General features: G+C 38.4%; 4 protein-coding genes across 5 annotated transcripts; 3 read left to right on the top strand and 1 right to left on the bottom strand.

The window, feature by feature from the left end:
- Positions 1 to 5,980: 5,980 nt before the first annotated feature.
- Positions 5,981 to 9,879, top strand: LOC116131891 (calcium-transporting ATPase 12, plasma membrane-type-like). The gene is made up of 3 exons (XM_031417550.1): positions 5,981 to 6,217; positions 6,943 to 7,524; positions 7,606 to 9,879. Exons 1-3 carry the CDS (start codon positions 5,981 to 5,983, stop codon positions 9,877 to 9,879), a joined length of 3,093 nt encoding a protein of 1,030 aa, XP_031273410.1.
- A 1,622-nt stretch (positions 9,880 to 11,501) lies between these two features.
- LOC116131965 lies at positions 11,502 to 14,909 on the bottom strand. Its single transcript, XM_031417645.1, has 3 exons — positions 14,844 to 14,909; positions 11,870 to 12,020; positions 11,502 to 11,793 (listed from the first exon to the last, which is right to left on the bottom strand). The coding sequence occupies exons 1-3, from the start codon at positions 14,853 to 14,855 to the stop codon at positions 11,585 to 11,587; spliced, it is 372 nt and encodes a 123-aa protein (XP_031273505.1). The 5' UTR covers positions 14,856 to 14,909; the 3' UTR covers positions 11,502 to 11,584.
- A 5,054-nt stretch (positions 14,910 to 19,963) lies between these two features.
- LOC116131857 (PLASMODESMATA CALLOSE-BINDING PROTEIN 5-like) lies at positions 19,964 to 21,006 on the top strand. 2 transcript variants are annotated; one of them, XM_031417524.1, is made up of 3 exons: positions 19,964 to 20,066; positions 20,149 to 20,400; positions 20,507 to 21,006. In XM_031417524.1, the coding sequence occupies exons 1-3, from the start codon at positions 19,997 to 19,999 to the stop codon at positions 20,539 to 20,541; spliced, it is 357 nt and encodes a 118-aa protein (XP_031273384.1). In that variant the 5' UTR covers positions 19,964 to 19,996; the 3' UTR covers positions 20,542 to 21,006. The 2 variants fall into 2 exon arrangements, with proteins under 2 accessions (XP_031273384.1, XP_031273383.1); XM_031417523.1 differs by having other exon boundaries at positions 19,979 to 20,066; positions 20,146 to 20,400.
- Positions 21,007 to 23,218: 2,212 nt separating this feature from the next.
- Positions 23,219 to 25,113, top strand: LOC116131950 (CASP-like protein 2B1). The gene is made up of 4 exons (XM_031417628.1): positions 23,219 to 23,665; positions 23,778 to 24,006; positions 24,114 to 24,246; positions 24,707 to 25,113. The coding sequence occupies exons 2-4, from the start codon at positions 23,783 to 23,785 to the stop codon at positions 24,956 to 24,958; spliced, it is 609 nt and encodes a 202-aa protein (XP_031273488.1). The 5' UTR covers positions 23,219 to 23,665; positions 23,778 to 23,782; the 3' UTR covers positions 24,959 to 25,113.
- The last annotated feature ends 1,395 nt before the right edge of the window (positions 25,114 to 26,508 follow it).

Genomic DNA, 26,508 nt, shown 5'->3' with positions numbered 1-26,508 from the left:
CGGATTTTGACTGAACCAGGCATATGATACAATGTACGGATGTGCCATACGTCACTATCCTTCAGCACGGGCGGATAATCCCTGGTCAGAATCCCACTACCCTGCTGGCTCGGCTTTTCCTTGGAGCTACTACCGGACAAAGATGGACTGCTGGCCCCTCCGGAGTCTTCCCCACTCCTACCATGCCTGCCCGAGCCACTCAGCCCAGCCTGACTCACCCCTGAAGCAGCTACACTAACTCCAGTCGGCACGCCCATCGGGACACTCCCTTCAGGTATCATCACAATAGTCGGGGTACGCTCATACTCATCCCCAACATCCACCACATCTCGACTCGAATCTGCTGATGTATCGTCTGACATATCGGATCGCTCGCTTGTCCCAACCGACCGACTCGCTCCTTATTATGGAACTCCAACTAGAACCACTCAAATTATCAACCTAGCTATCGGTCGCCCTTCAACACTGTCCGACACCCCCGAAAGTTAGCCTCTTCAATCTCAGTCGACCCGTCCTATCGAGAGATATGGAACCTTAGACAGTCAGTCGCCCTACCTAACTGACCGACCGAAGGAAGAGGCTCGCTACCAGTCTACCTGCCCGATAACCAGATCGCACCCTACCCTTGGTCGACCCTTCCAACCGACCGATCGACCGACCCTGGTACCAGTTTCAGCAAAGCACTAATTCGCTCACCCCAGGCGACCGACCCACCTCCAAGCTCAAACCAAGTCACCTACTCGCCCTGCTCACCAACACACCAACCTAAAAACTCCCACTCGCCCTGGATGACTGATTGCCTCTTCAGTCCGCTCCACACGCCTCCTCTCCACCCGGTTGGATGAAGCAGATGACCTAACTCCAACTCCAGCAAGATTACACCTTATTCGGTCAGGCGGACCGACCGAATGACCTCGTACTAGAATTGGCTTTGTCTGCCCAATTCCCTCCAAAACGCCCGGAACAACACCAACAAAAAAAAAAAAAAAAAAAAAAAAAAAAAAAAAAAAAAAAAACCCAGCCAACTTGCCAGAAACACACCAGAAATCCAAAAAATCCGAACCTACCCCAGAAAGCCAAAATGCCAACACTCCTAAACTCTTTAAACATCGTCAAAACTACTCAAAAGTTTTCAGAAAACTTCACCCTATCATCCAAAGCCCAGCAAAAAACGAAAACAACCTAAAAATCAGTCCAAAGGAAAAAGGATTTACCGTAAAACAATAGATTGCAGACAGAAAGCCGTCGTCGTTGAAAAGAAACCAGAACGGAATCGAAGAAACGAAAAGGAAAGTTTTACTTTCTTTGAAGAGAAAATGGGAGAAAAATGCGAACTGGAAGATGAACAGTTCGCCCATTCACTTTTAAAGGGGAAAACTATCAGGCGAGGACACGTGATAGCCCGCGATTGGCCACAGGTCAAAACCCCTTTTCAGTTTCCCGCCTCGTAAATGAAGATCTGATCTCTGTCGAACACGTGGCAAGCATCCGCGACGCCTGGAAAACGGCAACGACATACGGAAGCTTGAATCGACCGCCCATACCCACCGACCGAGTCAACACGCGCCCACAATAGACCATACCCCTGTAAATCAGAGGCTCAGGAGGTTCCCCCCAACCGGTCGATCGACTGGGAACAATCCAGCCCGAGCTCTAGCTTTGTCGTTCTCCCGTAGCGAACAAATAGACAACTAACATCAGAGCTCACACATCCCCTCCGCTCAATCGCTCGATACCCCCAACCGACCTGGTCCTAGACTTCCGAAGGCATTCTAAGTACCCCACGCTTCGCCGGCCTGAAAGGCATGGCACATCGATCGACCAGCTTAAAACGGCCCGTTTCGTGCCCTCTTCGGACCAGGGTAAGAAGCCTTGCCCTCTCATCCTTCCACGACGAACGAAGGAACAGTCAGTACAGGTTCATCCATTCGGTCGTCCACACATCCCGACCGAACGAATGTTTAAATATCAATGAGCTCCCCACCTCACTTGACCCGGAAGACCGAGCGAACACCTAGGCTGCGATTGACCTTTCCTATCCAGTCGGTCGGACGTACCGGATGAGCGCGTGAACTCCGGACCATGCTTCTCCGATCCCTCGACCCCATACACCGATCAGGCATGACCTTGCAAGGATAACATACTCTGGCAATGGGTACAGAACTACCCCAGGATACGGATCGCTTGCAGAATCAGCTACACCAACAACCGGTCATCCCGGAAGGATGATCGAGCGCCCATCGATCGCTTCCTACTCTCTGACTTAAGTAACTCTTAACTCAGAGAGTGGGGGGGCAAACTGTTAGGGCCAAAAATCTTCCTTGGCCCAAATAGGAAAACGGGCCCGACACTGAAGAAGAAGCCAAGCCCAATCCCGATATGATCCAACCGGATTAGGCCCTTTTGATACGAGATATAGCCGGCCCAAACCACGTGGCGCGAGCCTCTTAATCCCAGTCTATTTCCTAGGTCCATGGGAGAATCCAGAGCCCATAGCCCCCTCAGAGTACTTTCCTACTCCTAATCAATCTCCTATTCAAGGTCGCCTTCCTATTCTTGATCACTTTCCTACTCGGAGTTACTCTCCTAATCAGAATCACCTTCCTATCCAGACACTGGTAAGACAGCTTACCACAGCCCTGATTCTTCAAGGGTTTGCATCAGAGTCATACTAGGACTCCTACTTCTACCAGGATTGGGAGACCAGACGACCATTATATAAGCAGAGGCCAGCCCTCTCACAAGGGGGAGGACATTACACCTTCACACCCGAAGCTCTTACTTGAGAACTTCGCTTCACCGCCGTAGTCACAGTCCCTGACTAGACTTCCGGTAATCTCTCACTCCCTAGCCCTCACTATATTAGCCTTTCAGCCTTGCTGACTTGAGCGTCGGAGTGCCTACGGCAAACACCACCCCGGTGTTTCCCGTTCGCTTCACGTGTGTGTCTCTACGTGTGCAGGTACAACAGATCGCTAGTGGCCTCAACCTCACGGGATCAGACCCCCCCCTTCCGTACAGGTAGATTTTTACGTCTACAGTATTAAGCATCAAGAACGTCCCAATAATGTTGATGATGATGAAGAGGGTGTTTACTGCTTATAATAATGGAAGTGCAATGATGAAGTAGAAAAAAGCTAGCGTTTCAAGCAACAAGAAGAAGAATAAAGTTGGTAACAATGAAGAACAGCATAAAACAGTAGAGGCAAATTTAAAAAGCCGGCGGCATTATTAGAAGCAAAGATGTCTGGTGAAGCAGGAGAATTTTTAAGGAAAAATTCAAGGAAGGGAATTTTGATTTTCATGGCTTCATTTATTAGTTTTTTATCTCATGGCAATCTACCAAAAATTAAAATAATATATATATTAAGAAATTAAATCACTCTCCCACCATTGCAACCCTATGAATGAATTTTTAACAAGGCAATATAGCAGTAAACATTGCATGCTGTCAATCCATGAATTAAAAATAAAGTCCAATAACAATGGTTTAATATTCAAAGCGTTTATGTTAACGTGAATATTTCATATTTGTATAATATATCTGGCACGCACGTACGAGCTTCCTGGAAACCTGCCTTTACAGTAGAATTTAACAAGCCCCGAGAGCTTCCCAGAACCTGCCTTTGCAGTAGAATTTAACGAGGCCCTGTCATAGTTAGAGTTTTATTATAACTCTTATCTTCCCTTAACCTTTTAGTTTAGTTTTAGGTTTATAATCGCTAACTAAATTGATCAGTTATAATAGGAAGATTAGCTCTTTGATTAATTTGTAAACGTCTCAAAACCAACCGATAAACAAGGCCGAGAAGACTCATCCAATAAATGCTATTTCCTTCATATTAACCAATATAGAAATTGCACTGAAGCTTCTGCTTCTGTATATATATATATATTTTGAATAATCAAACTAACTACTCTCAATATTAATTCTTCTCGCAATATTAGTACTAATTATCAGCAAGAACCTATGTAATTATAATAGTTCCACCATCAAGCATCATGAAATAAGTAACAAAATTTTCCCATTTCAGGTCAAACTATGAATTAAAAACAAATTTATATGTAGCTCTTAGATGTTCTCAATGTGAGGCAAATGAAACTCAACAAAAATAAAAGACAAACAGCAAGAAATAAAGTTGAAAACTAATGTATGAAACACAGTTTATGTGTCAAGAGATGAACATTGGAATTGGATAAAGAAAGAGATAAGTTGTTCACCTGAGATGAGCTGGAACTGTAAGGCTGAAGTTGCAGCTGTTGACGTTGTGCCTACCAAGTTGATTTCACTTATTGGCTATGCCAGGAATTTTAAGGCTTCTGCTAGTCTGCTTGGACGAGGAAGGAACTGATTTTGGGCTAATGTTAGTGGCAGATAATGGGCTGATTTCCAATGTCGACGGCCCGTGGGCTGCTTTTCATTGGAGTTATAAGAGATTTCAATGAGGGTCGAGTACAACCCTTCTCAGTGCCTGCATGTTTCATTTAACTAACTTCTTCTTCTTTTCATTCGGAATATAGTTAATTAATTGATTAATTTGGGCATTTGTATGAATTAATTATGAGACCATATCAAGTCTCTGTCATAGTTTACAATACTTTCTGTCATCATCCTTAGAATCAAAACGCGTAGAAAAAACTAACCCACAAACACGCTCATTCCAAAACAATATACTATTTTTATTTGCAGAAATTAGTTTCTTCTGATATTGTAATCAGTGACATAATGTGCTCGAGAAGGGGATACAATGTACCTTGGATAAGGTTTAGCAGCCATTGATGAACACAATCCTTTCCTTTTCTAATGTACAAAGGTGGTTAAAGGGCATGCATGGTCGCATGCTTGTGACGTCGGTGAATAATTCCAGAGCAAGAAATTACGTAAAATAAATTTATACTAGGTTCTTCAGCATAATTTCCTGGAAAGTTTGCGTTAATTTCCTAGAGAAAATAAATACAAGAAATTAAACCCTTCTCACTTCTCAGTATGTAGTATATACCACAGGATTCTCTGGTTTCAGGCGAATAATTTTAGAGCAAGAATTTACATAAAAAAAAAAATTATACGCGGCTCTTCAGCTTAATTTCCTGGAAAGTTTGCGTTAATTTCCTGGAGAGAAAATAAAAGAAATTAAGCCCCTCTCAGTTCTCACTTCTCATTATATACCACAAGATTCTCTGGTTTCAGGTTGTTGGAAACTTTGCGTTTCTGAATAATAATGCTATTATATCAATTTATATTAATATATAATCATTCTCAGTGAAAACTATTGAACAATATTTATAGTATTATTATGTTTCAGAATTAACAAACTCTGAATTTAATGTTCTTTTGTTATATAAAATACTTAAAACAAATTTACAATATTTCTTGTCGTCATCCTAGCAGCAAAACGCGTAGAAAAACTTAACACAAACACGCTCACGGCCATGAACATGGGAAAACAAAAGATATAAAAAAAATTCTATTTTGTTAACTGAAAGTTACATTAATGTTGGTTGTGGTTACAATCTCCTTCAAAAGTGTACAGTCGAATCTGCTGCATGACTTATTGTTTAAGTTTCTCTTGACTAAGCAGAACATCGCCAGCCACCTGCTCTCCCTCCTTGTCTTACTCTCAGCTTGAGGAATCTTTTAGCAAGTTTCACGCTACGGATGAGGAAATTTAACTTGAAAAGAGAGAACCATAATTACACTGCAGCTTCCACGAGACTTCATGGTTCGTTATGTATAGGAATCTATAAATACCAAGCCATTTCGCCGGAGTTAACACCATCTAACTATCCAAGAGTATCTACTTCTTTCTCATCAAAAGCCAATTTTATCAACTTTGATTTCCTTCAAAAGAGCTTCACTTGTTTCTCTGTTTCTCTTCCTTGGTCTTGTAATGCAGAAAGTTGTGGTGTTCTCTGCGGGTTTACAATCGTTTTCTTGATTGTATTTTGGCAAATTTTTGGTACAAAGTCTCAGTAAACAAACATGTCAAACGGGTGCTCTGATGATCGTGACATCGAGTCTCAGCAAACATTCTTGGTCATAGCCAATGACCGTCCACGAGACAACTGGAGGTGGATTTTCCTGGTTCTACATGCACGCCAAAGTCTCATCTCAAGAGCTTATAAAACTAAGCGGCGTTCTCCAGGCGTTGGTAATGCTGCAGTTTCATCTTCCACCTCTTCTTACGGTGTCATCAACACTTGCAGAGAAGGGAATGCAGTAAGTTCACTATCTGTACTTGAGTCCATGAAAAAGTTCTGTGAATACAAATCAGATAGAAAGGATAATACCAATCTCAAAAGGCATATCTCCTTCAGCATGATAAATCAAATAGCTACCTGATTTTTTTTATTTTTTTTTTTTGCTTTTACTTTAGGTAAAATTTGATTCTATAACAAATCAACATTATTCCACCCCCACTTCCACATTATTACCAACTAGCCACTGAATCATCTATGAGAATTAACAGCCCTTGTTGTCTATACAATGTCTCCTACGGGCTTCAGTTTTCTGTCCAAGGGAACAATTGAGGGATTTAAAAGATCCAAGAATATATATATCTATGTTATTTTGAAAATTTGCACTAACAGTGATTAGTTGAAATCATTTAAAAGCTGCTATCAACTCATGTTGCAACAGCGTCAGAGCTTGTCAGCTGCTGAAAAAACTCAACAGATTCCCCAAGCAAGTTTCATATATGCAACCAGAACCACCTGACTCTCAGGTCTATTATAACGCTAATAGCTTCAGTTGAATCAGTCCGACAACAGTCATATATATGTGGCACATATCGACTTTGGTTACACTGAATCCAAGAATAATTGAACCTTTGAGTCTATTAGGATAATTTAATGACATATCTCTTAGAAGATTGAAATGCTGCAGTCACATCAATTGTTTAAGATAGATTAAAAACTAACTCATCAAGTATTTCATTTTTTCAGAACTCGGAAATAACAGAAATTGTTGAGGAGTTACCCACATCACCTGAAGTTTCAGTTGACTTGCTTCGCAATGATCCAATTGTCAGTAATGAGAGACTCCAACATGCAAATATTGCTCAGATTGTAAAGACCGAGGACCTGGCTGCCCTGCATAGATTTGGAGGTGTTCAAGGCATTGCAGAAGCTCTTGATACTGACTTAGAGAACGGAATCCCTGGTGATGACAATGATCTAAGTTCACGACGTATCAGCAATACACTCTCCAAGGCACAAGATCCTGCAAAAAGCTTTCTCCAGTTAGTCCTAAAATCTTGTAACAGTTACATTGTCATTCTCCTTCTCCTGTCTGCAGTGATGTCTATCGGATTTGGGATCAAGCAAGAAGGCTGGAAGTGTGGTTGGCATGGAGGGGTCATAATTATTATTGCTATCATCATACTTGTTGTTGCCTCTTCGATGCGTGACTTCTGGCGTGAAAACTCGATGAAGCTGCCGGAAGAGCAGAAATTATCAGAAAAGAGTCAGACAGAAATTGATGTACTTAGAGGGGGAAGTTTGCAGAAACTATATGCTTCTGACGTTGTAATCGGTGACATAGTGTGCTTGAGACGGGGATAAAGTGTACCTTGTGATGGTCTATTCATATCTGGAGAATCCTTGAAGTTGGGTGATGGTTTAGCAACCATTGATGAACAGAACCCTTTCCTCTTCTACGGAGCAAAGGTGATTAAAGGGCATGGTCGCATGTTGGCAACGTCTGTGGGTATGAACACAACATGGGGTGAGATGATGAGCCAGGTTACTAATGCTCCCAGCCAGACCCCATTACCAGCTCAACTTGACAAGGTGAGCATTGGCACACAAATTATTGGGCTTTCAATCTCAGTTTTTATTCCAGCAGTGGTTTTCCTACATTTTGAGCTCAGTAAGGAAAAGCATCATCCTGGGATGCCAGACATCAAAGGCAAACCAACTTCAAGCAATGAGTTAATGGAGGCTATCAAGAGGATTATCAGCAGACCAAGTGGGAAGGTCAGTATTTTGACAACTTTACTAACACTGGTGGTAGGCATAGTGGAAGGAGTACCTTTTGTCATTACCCTTGCCATCTTTTATTGGAATAAGAAGGCTCTATCCTACAAGGCCTTTGCTCAAAAGTTATTGGCTTGTGTCAGTATGGGCTCAGTCACAACCATCTGCACTGACAAAACTGGTGTCCTGACATGGAATCCACAGGAAGTTTGGATTGGTGAAGAACTCATCAATGAAGATTCGATAGTAGATGAACATGTTCTTGATGCTCTGTGCAATGGAATCTGCACGCCTTTTCTAATGCCACAGGGTCCTAGTAGCTCAACTGAGGACTGTCTCCTTTCCTGGGCTACGTTGAAGTTGGGAGCAGAAAAAGAGATTTTTAAGCAAAGCTGCACCCTTGTTGATGCCAGAAACCTTAGCTCCACGGAAGAGGGAAGCAGAGTATTGATGAGGAAGAATGGAGATAAGGAAAACCATATGTGGTTGCATTGGAGAGGACCTGCAAAAATGATATTACCCATGTGTTCTTGCTACTTTGATTGTAAAGGGACAATGAATTACATGGATGAACAAAAGAGGTCAGATTTTGAGCAAATTGTTGAGCGTATGCAGTCTAAACAACTCAAACCCATGGCATTTGCTTATAAGCAAGTTGATGCTTCAACATTTGAAGATAACAGCTTAACACTGATCGGGGTGCTTGGTCTGAAGCATAAATGTTGGACAGAGATAAGAAAAGCAATAGAGGCTTTCAGAACGGCAGGTATTGATGTCAAACTAATTTCAGAAGGTAATGTGGCGGATCTGGAAGGCATAAGTCTTGAATTTGGATTGCTTCCCAACTCAGATAAATTGGTGCTTGAAGCTGAAGACTTTCGAAACTTCACTGACAAAAAGAGGCTGGAAATCGTAGATAAAATTTCTGTGATTGGAAACTCCCTCCCTTCTGACAAGCTCCTTCTCATTAAGTGTTTGAAGCAAAAAGGCCACATGGTAGCAATGGTTGGAGTCAAAACAAATGAGACTCCAGCACTAAAAGAAGCTGATGTGGGGATTGCCATGGGCACTTGGAATAGTGAATTGGCCAAAGAGAGTTCGGAAATTATCATTTGGGAGAGCAATTTCTGTTCCTTGGTTACCATTTTTAGCTGTGGGAGATGTGCTTACGACAATATCCAAAAGTATATCCAACTTGAGGTCACTATGGTTATTGCAGGGTTATTGATAACCACTATCACAATAGTTGCCGTTGGGGATACCTCAATTACAGCGATTCAATGGTTCTGGGCAAACCTTATAGTTTCTGTTCTAGGAGGCCTTGCTTTATTGACAGAGCCACCAAGTGAGGAACTGATGAACAGGCAGCCAATGAGAAAAACAGATCCATTCATAACCAAGACCATGTGGAGAAACATAATCACTCAGGTCTTATTTCAAGCTGCCATTTTGGTAACCTTTCAATTCAAAAGCAAATCTATCCCAGGAATCAACAAGAAGGTTAGTGAAACCATGATTTTCAATAGTTTTGTGCTGTGCCAGGTCTTCAACATTTTCAATGCAAGACAGCCAAAGATGAAAAACATCTTCAAGGGGATCATGCAGAACCCATGGTTTTGGGTGGCTGTGTGTGCTACCGTGATGCTACAAGTGGCATTCATAGAAATTGCACACGTTATTGTCGGTAATGCAAAGCTGAATGGAGAACAATGGGGCATATCTTTCCTAATCGGGTTGCTCTCATTGCCAATTGATTTCGCAGCAAAGAGCATATTAACTTTCATCATGTATTGGCATACTAAATTACACAGTTCACACATAGGATCCCTGGGGATGACACACTCAGAATCGGCTTCTAATCTTGAGCTCCCATTCATCAAGTTAGATTCCACAACAAACCCATGATTCCATCTCTCATTGTACTTTGTAGTTTGTACAATATTCACTAGTTTTCAAAATAGTATTTTTTTTAACAATTCTATGTATCAAAACCTTGTACCAGTACTGATCATTAATAAAAACTCAGGGAATAATCATGCACCTCAGATTGCAGTAAGAAAAAAGTAATGAAAAACATCACATCATATGAAGTTTGATTATACAATAAGCGATGAACATAAACATACATAAAAAACCAAAGAAGGGATGAAGTTCACCTTAGAATTCATAAACAGACTTGGAGTTGAACTGTTGAAGGCTTGAAGCTTATGAGTTTATCACAAGTTGACTTGTTGACTTCTGCTCTCATATCAAGTCTTCACTCTTCGTCAGGCTGCATAATATATAGAACAACACCACATGACAAACGTGGCCAGTTATTTTGTCATATCCTTAAACGCACCGTTTACCCATTACATGGTTGTTGGGGACCAATGGAGATAGTAAAGGAGGTATGGTACTCAAATATATTCATCTATTATGTATATATTTTAATTATTGGTCTAAGTTTCTTAATTGGATTAATATTTGACATTACAAGGAGTATTGTTTGGAGTAACGTTATTCTATCAGATGATCGATCCAACGAAGAAGTATTGTTACACCAACAACATAACTTCTTGATCTAATTATATGTTATGTTATCTTATGCCAACTCTCTAAACCATTTAATTATGGTTCAATCAATTCTTAAATGATGATCCAAGAGTTCAAATAGAATACCATTATCTCGATAGTGTAGGTGGAACCCTTCGTACCATAGATTTTATGGGTACAGATAATATTTATTTAATAGTATGATGTTCTTTCTAAGAAGGTTGGAACTTGAAGCTTAGCAATTTCTTGTGGAATTATTGCTAAAAACTTTATGCATCACTTGGACAGAATCGTTGAACTTTGTCCACTCCTGCCTGTAGATACAAATTAGAGAAAAAAAAAAAAATGATTCCAACATAAGCATAAAGATCTACATATGGGACAATTACTCACTGTATTAACATTGAGATGGAAAACTTCCACCACAAGCAATCAGCTGGCTTAATTGCATAGAAGGTTACAAACACAATATATGGAAAACAATTGCTTGTCTTGTCTTGTCTTGCCTTGCATAGTGTGAAACCAATCCCAGGTCTTATCAGATTACAAATAAGACAAACAGGTAGCAGTTTATTTGGTCATGCCACTCTTTCTTACGTCCAAATACCAAGCAGCCAATATTCTTTGCAGTGTCGAAGCAAGTTCTTCAGAAAATAGTCCCTCATTTCTCAGAAAATACATACAAGTTTCTTGACCTGAGTTCTATATGCTACCCCACTCAACCTTAATTCTCTACCACACAGAACTTCCTCTATTCTATAGTTATACGTCTGTGTCAACCAAACAAATATTCTCCATGCCAAAGTATAGTCAGTACAGGATCATTTTTATTCACCAAGTAGGATCTAATCTATTACATACTACTGTATATTAGTGGCAATCACCCTTTGAATATTTCTTTTCATTCACTTATCCATGTAGTATTCAATTATTCATTTATTGTTTCTCTTCTTATCTTGAAGCTCAGCTAAATTTTCAAGAGTATAGCTAGATTCCACCAACATAACTGCTTCTTCTTTTAGTGATAAATAAATATGTCAAACAACAATACAAATGATCATCCTTCCATCCTAATTCACTCTGGTAACCATCCAAAAAGGCATTGGCGAAGGATTTTTCTGGTCTTCCAGGCCACAAGAATTTTCAACTCAATCACAAATAACATTGATAATAGGTCCCTTATGCATGATAATAATTCCATGTCAACTTCGACTTGTACTGTTCCCCCAGCACACGATGAGGGTATCTGTCCTACTGCGCCACAGCCAACATCAGAAATCCAACCTGATGATTGTGAGAATCAGTTTCCCATGGAAACCATTGCAAGAATAGTAAATGAAGAGGACTTCAGTTCACTTACTGAGTTTGGCGGTGTGCAAGGAACTGCAGACGCTCTCAATACTCATTTGGAGAATGGAATCCCTGGTGATACTGAAGACCTTCATCAGCGAAGCATGTACAGCAGGTATGGCAATATGCGGCCTACTCGTGCAAGAACATTTTTGGTTGTCCTGTGGGGATCAAGCATGACATTAAACATAATTCTCCTTATTAATTGTGGATATTTGTCTCTTGGCTTCGGAATCAAGGAAGAAGGTCCAAAAAGAGGGTGGTATGATGCAGCCAGTATCTTTTTTTTCATTTTAATTCTCACATACTTCCCTGCAATCAGAGAGTACCGTAGTGGACTAAAGATTCAAAAGCTATATAACAGAGAATCTATGGTTAATGTGACCAGAGGGGGACAGAATCAGCAAATTTCCACCTCTAATGTGGTGGTGGGTGACATAGTCTTGTTGAACAAGGGGGATCCCGTTCCAGCTGACGGTTTATTCATAGATGGTCAAAGATTAGAGCTAGATGATGTATTGAACTCTAAAATTTATGACCAAAATCCGTTTTTGTTCTATGGTGAAAAGGTGATTGATGGAGAAGGTCGCATGCTTGTTACATCTGTAGGCTTGAACACACTAAGGGGTGAAATGATTAAGCATGAAACAAGTGCTTCAGAAGAGGAGACCTCGATACAAGCTCAGCTTGACAACCTACGTAATAGTATACTGGTTAGATCTCTTCAGATTTCTCTGGTGCTCCTCATAGTTCTATTTGTCCGCTACTTGGTGACAAAGAATGATCATGAGAATGGAAAAGTTAATCCAAGCGGAGAAGCGACGCCGGTCAAGGAGTTTGTGGAGGCAATCGAGGGAATTTTGACGAAACCAAAAGGAAAGGTTAGCATTTTGATAGCATCATTAACTGTATGCCTGTTGGGAATACAGGAAGGAATGCCATTTATCATTGCTCTTTCTCTTGTTTACAGGAATAAAAAGATGGTATCTAGTAAGGCCGCTGTCTTGGAGTCATCTGCTTGTGTCACTATGGGCTTTGCATCAACCACCTGCACTGACATAATTGGTGGGCTGATTACAAAACAGAAGGAAGTTCATACATTGAGGATTGATGAAGATGAAGTTAATGAATGCTCTATATTAGGCCCGGCTGTTATTGAAGCTATGGTTTATGGAATTGCAGCTCCTTTTCTGCTCCCTCAATCTTCAGGTATTCAAAAGAAAGACCCACTTATTATTTGGGTTGAGTTGAAGTTAGGTATGAAAATGGAGATTCTAAAGCAAAGCTGCATCATTATTGATTCAAGAGATTTGGACTCCGACAAGGAAGGCTATGGTGTGCTGATGGAAAAGAATGCAGACCAAGAAAAGAGTTTCTACCTGCACTGGAAAGGACCTGCAAGAAAGATTTTGGCCACGTGTTTACACTACTATGATACAGGAGGCAAAGTAGAAGCCATGGATGAACACAAAAAGATGATGTTTGAGAGAGTGATTAAAGATATGGAGGCCAAAGGCCTCAAATGTATTGCATATGCTCACAAAAAAACCAATATCCCTATGCTCGATACAAACAATTTAATCTTGGTAGGACTCTTAGGTATGAAGGACTCACATCAGGAAGAGACAAGAAGAGCAGTAGAAGCTTGTAACAAAGCTGGGGTGAGCATTAAACTTGTATCACAACACGATGTTTCTATTGTGAAAGAGATAGCTCTCGAATGTGGAATTCTAACTTCACCCTCGTCAGGATTGATTTTAACTGCTGAAGATTTTCGGAACTTAACTGAAGACGAGAGGATGGAAAAGGTGGATGAGATCACTGCAATGGGTAACTGCATCCCATCTGACAAGCTTCTCCTTGTTCGGTGCTTAAGACAAAAAGGAAATGTAGTTGCAATGGTTGGAGTCAATAGACATGACACTCCAGCAATGAAAGAAGCTGACATTGGGCTCGCAATAGGAAGCTGCAGGGTTACTAAAGTTGCAAAAGAATGCCCTGCCATCGTTTTACAGGACGGCTGTTTCAGCTTTTTGGTTGATATTATAAAATGTGGAAGATGCACCTATGGCAACATACAGAAGTTTATCCAACTTGAACTCATTATGATAATTTCTGGAATGTTGACAACTTCCATATTGACAGTAGCATTGGGGGAAGGTCCCATGACACCAATTCACTTGTTCTGGGTGAACTTGATTGTGGTCATTTTAGGTGGCTTAGCTCTGCTCACTGAACCACCCAATGATCAATCAATGAATAAGCCTCCTGTCCTCTCAAGCGAACCACTTATAACCAAAGCAATGTGGCGAAACATTATAATGCAAGTTGTTTGTCAAGTTGTCATTTTAGTGATCTTTCAGTTCAAAGGTCAAGCCATTTATGATACAAATCAGAAAATCAGGCGAACAATGATCTTCAACAGTTTCTTTCTTTTCCAGGTTTTCAATTTGTTCAATGCTAGACAGATAAAGAAGAAGAATGTATTCGCCAATATTTTTCATAACCATTGGTTTTGGGTGGCTGTGGTGACTATATTAGGGTTGCAAGTGGCCTTCCTGGAGATTGCAAATGTTATTGCTCATTGTACAAAGCTGAATTACCAACAGTGGGGTGTTTGTATTCTAATTGGTGTATTTTCTTGGCCAATTGATCTGGCAGCAAAGTATATGCTCAGAGTCCAACATAGATAGGTGAACCCATGTATCAGTACTAATTATCAGCAAGAACCCATGTAATTATACTAGTTCCACCACCAAGGATCATCAAAATAAGTAATAAAAATTTCCCATTTCAGATCAAACTATGAATTAACAACTAGCTTATTTGCCAAACCTGCAGTTCTTTAGCTTTCTCTATGTGAAGTGCTTTCAACTCAATCATTGCATGCAAATGAAACTCAACACATTAAAGACAAATAGCATGAATTAAAGTTGAAAACAAACACATGAAACAAATTTCAAAAGAAGAGATAATTTGTTCACCTGAGATAGCATTAACAGAGTTGGAGTTGGAGTTGAAGGTTTGAAGTTGCAGCTGTTGACTTTGTCCCAGTTGACTTCACTTCTCTCTTCAGTCTTCAGGATGCAGTACATATAGAATAACACGGAAGACAAACGCACCGTTTCATGTCATTTTCTTTGAAGCTTCATGCTTTGCCTTGGCACAAAACGCTCCATTTCACATGTCATTTTCATTGCTTTAAGCTTTCTTTTTGTGCAAGGAAGAAAATATTTTCCGTGGCTATTTTGAGCTAACTTTTGGGAGTGAATTCTATCTAAGTCTATTTTATTATAGTATCAGAGCCACGTTTGTTCACGTCTAGCATGAGGGAGGGTATTAAAGTTGAATTTGTCCCACGTTGTCAAGTTGATGTTATTATAGTATATATATATATGATTTAATTCCCTCTTCCCTTGAGCTAGCTTTTGGGAGTAAGTTTCATCAAACTCACTTTATTGATATGAATTATTTGTTGTAGTGCAAAACTGGGTACACATTACATACTGAGTACATACTGGTATTGCAAAACATAAACCTATTGTTCCTCAGCCAATTGAAGAGTCAGAGTAATGCTACTGTAAAGATTACTGGACTTGTTACACCACAAGTTTTAGTCTAGATTAGTATGACAACAATAGAAGATTCAAACTGTTCTAAACATCCAATCAACTGTCACTTAAACAAAATCTGATTTCAGAAACAACATGCCAAAACGTGATAATAATTAGTGGTCACCTTCTAGTGACAAGCAGATAAGGCTTGAATTTCAGGCTCCCTTTTGACATATTTTCCTCCTAAATGACAAACCACAGTGAGGTTTTCTCACTTATCAACAACTTGTTTGTTTTGTTCACAATTTTTCCATCTTAGATTATAGATCATTTATATTTCAAGCCCATTTGAATGATCATTCTGGTAACTGGGATTCAAATTTGTCTCTTACCCGCCTCAGAATAGTGAGGCTTTACCTCTTTAGAGATGTATCCTTATTCAAATCTAGATATCATCTTTTCGAACGAGTCAAGAATACCAATTAAGCTTAGTGGGTTCAAACTTATTTTCGTCTTAAATGAGGGGTTATATATTGGACAAGGGCATGAAGACATCCCATCATGTAGCCCGGTAGGCTCTGCATTGAACTTTAATTTGAACCCAATGAAGATATACGGTTAAAGTATGATATCTTTGAATGCACGCCTTGTCTAAAGTTATAAAGCTCTTAGCTTTTCTCAAATGCTATCCATCCAACCTTCAAACTTCGAAGTGGTTTACAAAAGAAGCATCCAATCTATCAGAATATATAGCATCTGCAGCTTTCATTTCTGCATGCCATTTGAATCCAAAAGCTCCAAGACAAAACTCATTCACAGAGAGACAGAGAGAGAGAGAGAGAATGAATGTTGGTATTGCTTTGCTATGCTTGTCTTTGTCATACATAATAGTTTAACCGAAGCAGCATCATGAGCTCCTAAGATTATTCTTTCTCTTTCTAAGCTTTGTCTTTTAATGGCCCCCCCTACCTATTAGCCTCAACATAGAGACATTCAAGGAGAGGGAGAAGAGAATTTGAAAGATGAATTAATGAATAAAAAAAAAGGCTCCATCATCTCCAAAGCTAAAAGGGACTTTTAGAGACAAAGCTGACAGAGCATCATCCAACTTATTATTCCTCCAAACATACCCTTCCATGTGCTAGTTTCTAACATTCTTTTGGCCTTTTCTTTCAGCCCTTTTCTCTTTTTCCATTGCTTTTGCCTCACCCTTTTCTCTCACTTACACTAACCAAAGTACTACTTCTCTTAGATTGGCCACTTAACTTTTTCTCTTTGGCCTTTGCATAGCAGCTGCCGATTCTCATACCGTTTTTAAATCATTTAGAATTTCACCGAACGACCAAATACTCTTAGAATAATTGAAACAATCAATACATTTAGGCCCTCATTCCCCCAATGCCACCATATGCTACTTATATATATACACACACACAAACTACATTCATCTCATTTCAATAAGCCTCGCTTAGCTTAGTTAGAGTTTCATTTCTTTACATTTTGGTCCTCAAATGGGTAGAGAAAGTAATGACACCATCATAATTCAATCCTCCATTGCTCTATTGCAGGAGAGGTTTAGACAGCTTCAAAGAGTTAAGGAGATGAGAGAAGAAAGGGAGCAGAATAAAGTGCTTATTCAACCAAAACTATTTGACACCCCTATGCATTGTAAACTGTCACCCTCCAATTCAATGCTTTTCTTTCACTTCCTTCCACCAAGATCATCTTCATCTTTATCAGCAACTCCAACCTCACAAGTTTCCCTCAATCTTTGGTCTAATTCTCAGGGCAAGGATGCTGATTTTCAGTGCTTGGAAACTCCTATCTCGACGCCCTTACGATCAAACCAGACATCTTCTATGTATGCTTCATCAGAAAAATTTGATGAGTCTAAGTGTGATGATGTTGATACTTCTCTTCATCTATAAAACAAAAAATACATATATATATATATACTTCTCTTTATATATATTATCTTCTTCTTCATCATTTTGTTTGTAATGTAATATCAGAAGAGTTATTGCTTGTGTACTAGTACTTGAAGTTCTAACCAACAGTAATTTAATTTGAGACCCCTGAAACTTAATCTGCTATCAACTTAGCATGGTTCTGATGATTTTGGTTGAAGGTGAATTGTTATTATTATTAATTATTACTTATTGGATATCTTATATATATACATATATATGTAACAGTATCCACATGATAATCAATGATCGATAAGATTGAGGTTCTTGTTCTCTTATACATGGTGTGAAACTCACCATTCGGCCAAGATAAAACCACTCAAAAATGCCGCAAACATCAAGCGATAACACAGGATTTCTTTATGAACATTGGCATTATACCCTTCCTTCTCAAGAAAAAACAAAACTTCGGTTTAGGATTAATCTTCAGAAAACAAACACGTTGAGTGGTCATTTGAATCAAACATTCTCTAGAAGTTTTCATCATGCATACAGCAATATTTCATAAGATCAAGAATCCAAGCAGGGGAGTTCACAGTACAGAGGCTGACAGGCAATTTTCTTCCACTATCAGAATCTTTTATTTCTGAAACGAGTATTGAGTTTGAAGGTAACTAATCATGACCCAGTTGGATGAGCAACCATATTTTTGTTACCTCTGCTCCAGTGTAAACTAAAATTTCTGATTTTGGAAAAAGTCTCCAATTCCACCATGCAGAGGCCTTGTTCCACAGCAACAATCTTAACCCAAAGTGTTCCAAATTTGCAAACCTTAAGGAGGTAGAAACTAATCCACATTTCATTAACATCAACTTCATGTTATTTGTTATTAAAATCATCATCTGGGAACATCTTCGAGACAAAAACAAGTGAAAAAATTCAATAAAATTTAAGAACTACACCCAGATATACAGAGTGTGTTAAAATAAAGAAATTGAAAGAGAAAAACTGTGTTGATTGAGAAGAGTTTGTGGGCATCATAGCGAGCCAAGAGCAGATGGGTAACAAAGAGCACTGGCTTTCTGAGATGCCGCTTTTGTATCAGATCCTCTCTTACGTTGTCAGACAGCCAGCCGAGGCTTCACAGTTTAGGTAAAGCTCGACACTTTTGAGTCTGAAGAGGAACTCTTTTAGGGTTTGGCTCTCAACTGTGGATTATTTATAGACAAAGATGGGATGATGTTCTTGGGCCTTGGCCCAATTAAACCAACAATTTTTGGGCTTGGGCCTAGCTTGTAGCCCATGGTTTTGGTATACTAATCCATTGTTAAATCCAATCCAATTTGGACCCTATGATCCAAGATGTATAGTCTCATCCATTTGCCACATCCAAACTTCTCGGGTACCACAAAATTTTGAAGGAATAATACTACACTTACAAAGTATAGATATAAAGACTTTTATACAAAGTAATACGTCGATAAATGATTGGATAAATTATTATAAAAATTTAGCTTAATAAATGGGGTTAAATGACTTAGCAATATAACAATTATACTAATCACTTTGTATAAGAATATTTGTATATATACAGATGTACAAATTTTTAGGGTAGAATCGGAACCGAGAAACACCCGCGGTGTCTATTCTAGTTCCAAATTTGGTGGAACCAGCATTGTGCGGGTCAGGGTCTAGTTCCACCACTTCAGAACCAGACTTGGACCTAAGAACCGAAACCGAGGCCTAAGAACCCTGGGTGGAACTGATGGGTACCCGGAGTGTATTTGTAATTTCTATAAATAGTTGGAGTGTATTTAATTGTCACATGGTTTATTTGTCATTTTTACGAACAAGAGGGGTGTACTTGTAATTTTTTGTGAACAATGTTGGGTACCCGGACCGGACCCGGAACCTAAACCATAGGTTCCGATTCCGATTCCAGGCATTTCGGAACCAACCAGTTTCGATTCTAGTTCATAAATCCTAAGAACCTCTAGGTCTAGGTTCAGTTCCAAGGGATTAGGTCGAGTACTTGCACAGTTTGAAAACTTCCAACATTTTGCGTAAAAAAGAAGTATGCTTCATTATAGCTACTCCTAGATTTAACTATTATAGATGTGCTTGAATTTCATCCAATAAGAGTAAACATTATTTTTGGTTTATTTATCACTTCCTATTCTAGAAATCAAATTTGATTAGATAAAGTTTTGGTAGATGGGGGAAAAAGGAAAAGGAAATAAAAGAGAAAAAGGAAAAGGGCAAACATATTGATCTCTTGATCCAGAAAATAGTGGGCAATATCCTAGGTCTGGCCATTCAGTTTACTTGGAAATAGGGTCATCTTATATTCTCTCATTGCAAAGATCTCAGTTACAGGATCTTGTCCCTTACATTTTTGAGAAAAATACCAGTATGACCACTGCCCATTTACTTCAAATTCTGGCATGAGAAGTTGAAGAATGCTTGATCTAAACAAAGGGTAACTTAGCCATTCCAAACAAAGTAGATTGAACTGTTATCTTAACATCAAAGGAACCTGCACAGTTTTGGAATCTCAACTTTGATAAAAGCTAAGAATTACATCCCTTTTGCTCCCAAAGATGGTTCATTTATAGACAAAACTATTTGGTAATGTAACTTTAACATAGAAGCTCTTGAATTGGCTTCTGAATTACAATGTCATCTTCTTGGTTCAGAACTCTACTGGCCCTTCTTTTTATCACTTCAGTACTACTGCAAAAATCAGGTAACATCATCCACATTTTATCGGTCTGGTAACGTTACGGAATGAAACTGATTGTGTTTGTTTTAATGATTGGAAAAAGCAGATGGGCAGTTTGAGGAATGGTGCATAGCTGATGAGCAAACCCCAGATGAAGAATTACAAAGGGCTCTAGATTGGGCTTGTGGAAAGGGAGGCGCAGATTGCAGTAAGATACAAAAAAACCAGCCTTGTTATTTTCCCAGTACTATCAGGGACCATGCCTCTTATGCCTTCAATGACTACTACCAAAAGTTCAAGCACAAAGGGGCAACTTGCTACTTCAATTCTGCAGCTATGATCACTGATCTTGACCCCAGTAAGATAAAATTATTGATAATTAACATTGCTCCATCTCAAACTTATCTTGTTTTGATTACTAAAGTGTAATGATGACTTTTTTCTTGTTTTGTCATTGTGTGCAGGTCACCATTCATGCAAATATGAATTTCTTCCATGAAGTTTGAAGATTGAAGATCTTTAAATGTTCCCATTTCATTTCTTGTAACCTCATTCAAGTATGGAACGGTATGAAAAACTGTTTGATGCTTGATCCTGTTGCAGATAATTTATCGTTTATAAGTTTGATCTAGACTCTTCAAACCTTGCATTGGGTCTAGAAATTTCTGCCATGTCTTTCAATAAATTTTCATGATTTCTGGGCTACATATCTTCAATAAATTCCATGACTGCCTGGATCCGGAAGGATTGCCTCTGCAGGGATAAAAAGACCAGTGAAAAATCATAGCCATATGATTAGAAATCACTAGAAAGTACTTGATATATGCACTTATCTAAGCATTTAAAGAAGATGAGCATGGGGGGGGGTCTCTGTAACATATTTTCTGAATTAATTTCAGAGTGTGTGCTCACATTCTTAGGGATGAGAGTAACCCCTTTCATGGCTTTATCTCCATCCACTGAATTTGAGTGTTGTGTCTTGACCATTAATCAATCAACCAACCAAGAAGGAAGAACCAATCTCTGTCTTCCTTCTTGGTTCTTGCTGTCAATTTTATCACTTCCTTTTATGTTCATGCCCAGTTGCCCACTTGCCAAATTAAATGCAATCTCATTGTGCTGCTCACTTACAATATAGGACCAAGTATGGCCACTGATGATGATCTTTTATCACCGTGACACCGTCCATAATCAGCCAGCAGGCCTCCTTCCAACCAGCGGCAAATTCAGGATTTTTGCCGAGGGGGGAATAAGCGGCTTCGCCATTATTTGTCAAACAACTAATAAAAACTTTAAAAATCATCAAACATTAAGCAATGAAAATAATACAATATCAAGAACATGAGAAAAAAGAATGTAATAACACAATGCTTTTCTACTTGAATAAATCTATGAGAAGCAAAATTTTGAGTAAACCTTGAACAAAACTTTCTTTTAATTTTTTTTTTTTCATTTTTGGCTTCCAAAGATTATAATATAAATTTTTATGACTTTGATCAGACTTAGCCTAAACTAAAGTCAGTTAAAACTTAAATCAAGTCAACGTTGCGTTGACTTTTAGTATGAATTAATAAAAAATGAGGAATTTTCTTGAGATAAAAATAAATAGTAACTCAAATTTCTTTAATAATTTTTAGCAACCAAACAGTGACATTTGAAATATAAGAAAGTGGTGGGTGAAGAATAATGTCCTTTAAAATATAGTTAAGGTTTTAATTTGGGAAGCAGATTTATTCTTAAACACAAAACACAAAATAAACTCACAAGATCTATGTATATTTCTCTCAAATTAGAATAAAAAACCTCCAAAAAAAAACAAGCATGATTCAACCCTATAATAAACTAATTTGAAATAAGCAATACACATACCTAAAACTGATAAAACAGAAAACGGAGCTAATTGTGGCACCTTGAATAATGAAAGATTCAATAATTTCATCCTTCAAAAGTTTTAAAAGCAAATAACATGAGAATGAGAAACAGAGAATGAGAGAGTAAAAAATTTTGGGAATAAAATCATAAAAAATAGGTGGAAATATGGAGAAGAAGAGTGGAGAGAGTCTTAGAATATATATATAATAATTCTATAGGTTTTATAAGCCTGTATATTAATAATTTTATTTTTAAATTTGGCACCCTCGGAGGGGCTGGATGCGGCCTAGAGCTGGGCAAGGGACCTGTCCCTTGCGAGCCCAGGCCTGGGCCCGTTTGGGACTAGTCACTAATGGGTCTGGGACCGGTCCCACGCTCATGAGAAAAACCAGGACCGGACCAGGCCTTAGGCCTGGTCGGGATTGGTCTCATGGGCCTTGGATAATTTCATTTTCCCCCTCAATTTTTTTATATTTTTTAGGGCAAAACAAAATTTTATAGGGGGTTTTTAGTATTTTTTAGGGGTAAAATTTATAAATTTTATAAATTTTTTAGACCTAGAAGATTTTTTTTAATTTATAAATTTTATAAAATTTCATTTTAACCCTCGTAATTTATATATATTTAAAATTAACTAGGAGTTTTATGTAATTTGACAGGGGACTACATTGAAAAAATATAAATTTTTTTGGGCCCAGGTCTTATCCCATTGAAAAAATACAAATTTTTTTGGGCCCAGGCCTGGGACCGGTCCGAGCTTTGGAGGAGGGCCCTCCTCCTTAGGCCTGATCCAGTTTTGAGACCAAATCTTCTAGGTCTGATTTTCTCAAGGACCAATCCTAAGACCAGATTTTAAAACTGAACTTTTAGACCCAGTCCCAAATACCCAGCTCTACTGCGGCCCTCCTCCCAACCCCCTTGTCTAACTCAGAAAAGACTATTGTAAAAGGGAAAAATCTATATTACTGTAATATTTTCGATCCAACAATGAAATAGATACACTCCCTTTGAAAAATAAGATTACACATCATTTCTATGTCACATCACATTTTGATAAGCATCTAGAAAAAAAAAAAAAAAAAGCTTGAAGACAAATTAAGTAGGTACAGTAGTGGAGTTAAGTAGTTGGAACTTGGAAATGGCTTTTTGGACTTTAATCAGTGGCACCAATCAGATTCACAGAGTCACAGTGGCAAAGTTTCCTTTAAAGAAAATCTTTCATGCTTCACCAATTTTATCTTAAATAAAAATCTGTTCACATTCCAAATCACATTTACATGATATGAACACAAACCCATAATCTACTCTTCCAAATGGCCCACCACTAAGTGGAAATAAAGAATTCTAGGATTCCCACTTTCATCATTTGATCATGAGCTTGAAGCAAACTATGAAATCTAAGGCCATTTTTGTTCTTTTTAGTATGACCTAAACAAGAGACATGGATGATCAAATATCCTACTATAATGGCCTTCATTCAATGCAATAACAGGAGTTAAAGGCACCACTTTCCTTATCTGACCTCCTCCTTGGGAGTTGGGACAAAAAACTGTGGCTTCTTCCTAGAAAAAGCGAAAGAAAAAAAAAATTGTAAAAGCTGAGTCTAGTGTTTTCTCTTTCACATTTAATGGTTTCTGCAGTGCAGGTTGAGGTGTCTTTTTTTTGGTGGGGTTCATTCAACTCTAGAGCTTCTTTTCACCACTTGGCAACCTCACAATCTTGCGTGAATCACTAAAACCATTGCGGTTCATGTGGGTCTATTTAAGTAGTGAAACTTTCAACTTGATGTCTTTGTAAATACTTTCTGGATCTTTGTCTGAAACCCCTTTGCCCCTCTTTGAGTGTTTCTTCATTCCTGTGCAGAAGAAATGAGTTACTTGGGTGTTGGTGTGAGTCCAGGGAATGTGCCAGTGTACCATGGCACTTTTCTGAAGGTTGTTGACAGAAGAATCAGGGTTGTAGAGCTGATTTTGAGATGTGTGATTTGTGGTTTAGGTGTTCTTGCTGCTGTTCTTGTGGGAACTGATTCTCAGGTCAAAGAGATCTTCACAATCCGAAAGACAGCCAGATTTACCGACATGAAAGCTCTTGTGTAAGATTCCAAACTTTTTTAATTATAACCTCATCTCATGCATGTTCCATTGTTCCTTGAGCTCTTTTTCACACAATTTTTGGGCCTCTATTGTGTAAAACCTGCAGGTTTTTAGTGATAGCCAATGGAATAGCTGCAACTTACTCTTTGTTACAAGGTGTGCGCTGTGTTGTTGGTATGTTTAAAGGAAGCTTGCTGTTCAACAAGCCTCTAGCTTGGGCAATTTTTTCTGGAGATCAGGTACTTGTTTAACTGTTAATATGTTTTCTCTTTGTATGTTTTATCAGCTAATGTTTCCATAATTGCATGGTTAATTAGTAACACTTAATTAACATTAAGAGAGAGATGGAATTGAAGCTTAAACTCATAAGATTTTTCTTATTGACTTCACGGGAACCATGAGATGGAGTTTGATGTTTGGAACAGTTGTCCTCCAAGTTGCAGTGTGAGTCTACAGCCAAGGAATTGATTGATTCCAGTCTCCAGAGCAGTAATGGCTCAGGGAAATTATTATTATTTTTTTTTAATGCATTTGCTAAGGCAAGTCAACCTGGTGGATGCAGCCTGCAGGCAACTAAATCAATTAATGGCCTTAATTAAAAACTAATCTCCCTGGTGGAAAACTTATCAACACTCAATCTGTCAGTCCTAAATTGAAAGAATTTGGGATAAGATATTTGGGATGTGTAATATTATGCAGGTGATGGCATACTTGACAGTGGCGGCGGTGGCAGCAGCGGCACAATCAGCAGCATTTGCAAAGATGGGACAGCCAGAGCTGCAGTGGATGAAACTATGTGATATGTATGGGAAATTCTGCAACCAAGTTGGAGAAGGAATAGCTTCAGCACTTCTGGTGAGCCTCAGCATGGTGGTTTTGTCTTGCATTTCTGCATTCAGTCTCTTCCGTTTGTATGGAGGGATCAAGTCTAAAAATGGTGGCAGGTGGTAGGCCAATCAATTAAGCAAAACTGTTGCGCCATTTTTAATTCAATCAGTCAGTCAAAACTCTATCACCTTGCTTGAAAGGTTGATGTAATTTAGTTGTTTGTGTTAAATGATGGAAGTTTGCAGTTGACAATAAAAGAAGCTGAGTTTTGTAGATTATTATCTCCATAGGTTTGTGTCTTCTGAGCTTGCTGTTAATCCAAAATTAATATAAATTAATGGAATAAACTGGATTTCAATTACCCATTACCACATTAGCCCAAGAGGTACTCTTTCCAATGAGCCCAGTAAAAAGAAGTTGGGTAAGAGACAATGTCTGAGTCTTACTAAATTGAGAGAGACATATACGAGATGATCCTAATTCTTTTCTATTCCGAGTTTAGTTAAATCCGAGTTTTACGGTCAATATAATATATGATGATTTAAAGTTTTTTATCTATGGGTGAGTAGTCTAGATGATTAGGGCGAATTAGAGATAGCGTAGATAGTAGAGGTGTTCGAAAGAACCGATTGAAATCGAAACCGACGGGCATTCGGGGTTTGATTTTGGTTCTTACCCGATAGGCTCTAATTCCAAATTTTTGGAACCGAGATTAATATAAAATAAAATTAAAGAGTAGGGGTGTTAATAAAAACTTTTATAGAAAAAGTAATATGAATACATTTATATTTATATTTCATAACATTTAAAGTAAGTTAGTTTGACTTTTGAGAATCTACCTTTACTAAGTAATGGAGTTTGTAATTTTGAATTTATAATTTGTAATTTTATTTTTACTAACAAGTGTCAAGTGGGGGGTATTTGTAAGTTTTCAAGGTTTTTTTTTTTTTCTTTTTTTTTGCCATTTTAAAAACTTTTGAGGGTAATTGTAATTTTACAGGGCACCCAAAATCGGAACAAAACCATTGTTACAGGTTTTGGTTCTGGATACCTAGAGTCGGTTTCAGAACCAGTTCCAAATTTCAAGGAACTGTCAGTTTCAATTCTGATTCTAGTTTCAATTCCTTCAAAAAAATATAGGATACCCGGAATCGAACACCCTTAGTAGATAAGTACAATCTCTAGTTCGATTTCTTATATAAGTATTCGCGATTTAAGTGAAGAATTGTGGCGGTGGGTTTGATTTATCATCTGAGTATTCGTAATTTAAGTGGAGAGTATCGACAGTAAGTTCTTACGCTAGAGTTCCCCAAATATTAGTTTAAAATTAAAAATAGGATAAAATTTTAAATGGGAAATTATTTAAAATATAAATTTCAACGCTCATTAGTAGATACTAAATTGAAGTGAGGCTCTAATTAATTGTGCTAGTTGAAGTGTCAATCAGTGTATGAGATTATAATTAACGAGAAGGGCCACATAATTAATTGAAAGGAATTAATTAGAGAGTACTCCCGGCAGGCAATGATGTGTACATCTTAACTTGTTGTATATCAATTTTAACCATTAATTCCATTTTAATATAATTAAAAACATTAATTCCATTTTAACCAATTCCCTAGACATGGGCAGGGACCTGTCCCAACGGGATTGGTCCCATTTAGGATCAGTCT

The sequence above is a fragment of the Pistacia vera genome, unplaced genomic scaffold (genome assembly GCF_008641045.1).
Source record: "Pistacia vera cultivar Batoury unplaced genomic scaffold, PisVer_v2 Contig246, whole genome shotgun sequence".
NCBI lineage: Eukaryota > Viridiplantae > Streptophyta > Magnoliopsida > Sapindales > Anacardiaceae > Pistacia > Pistacia vera.
The sequence above is the reverse complement of the archived record's forward strand: the minus strand, read 5'-3'. Positions and strand labels throughout refer to the sequence as shown.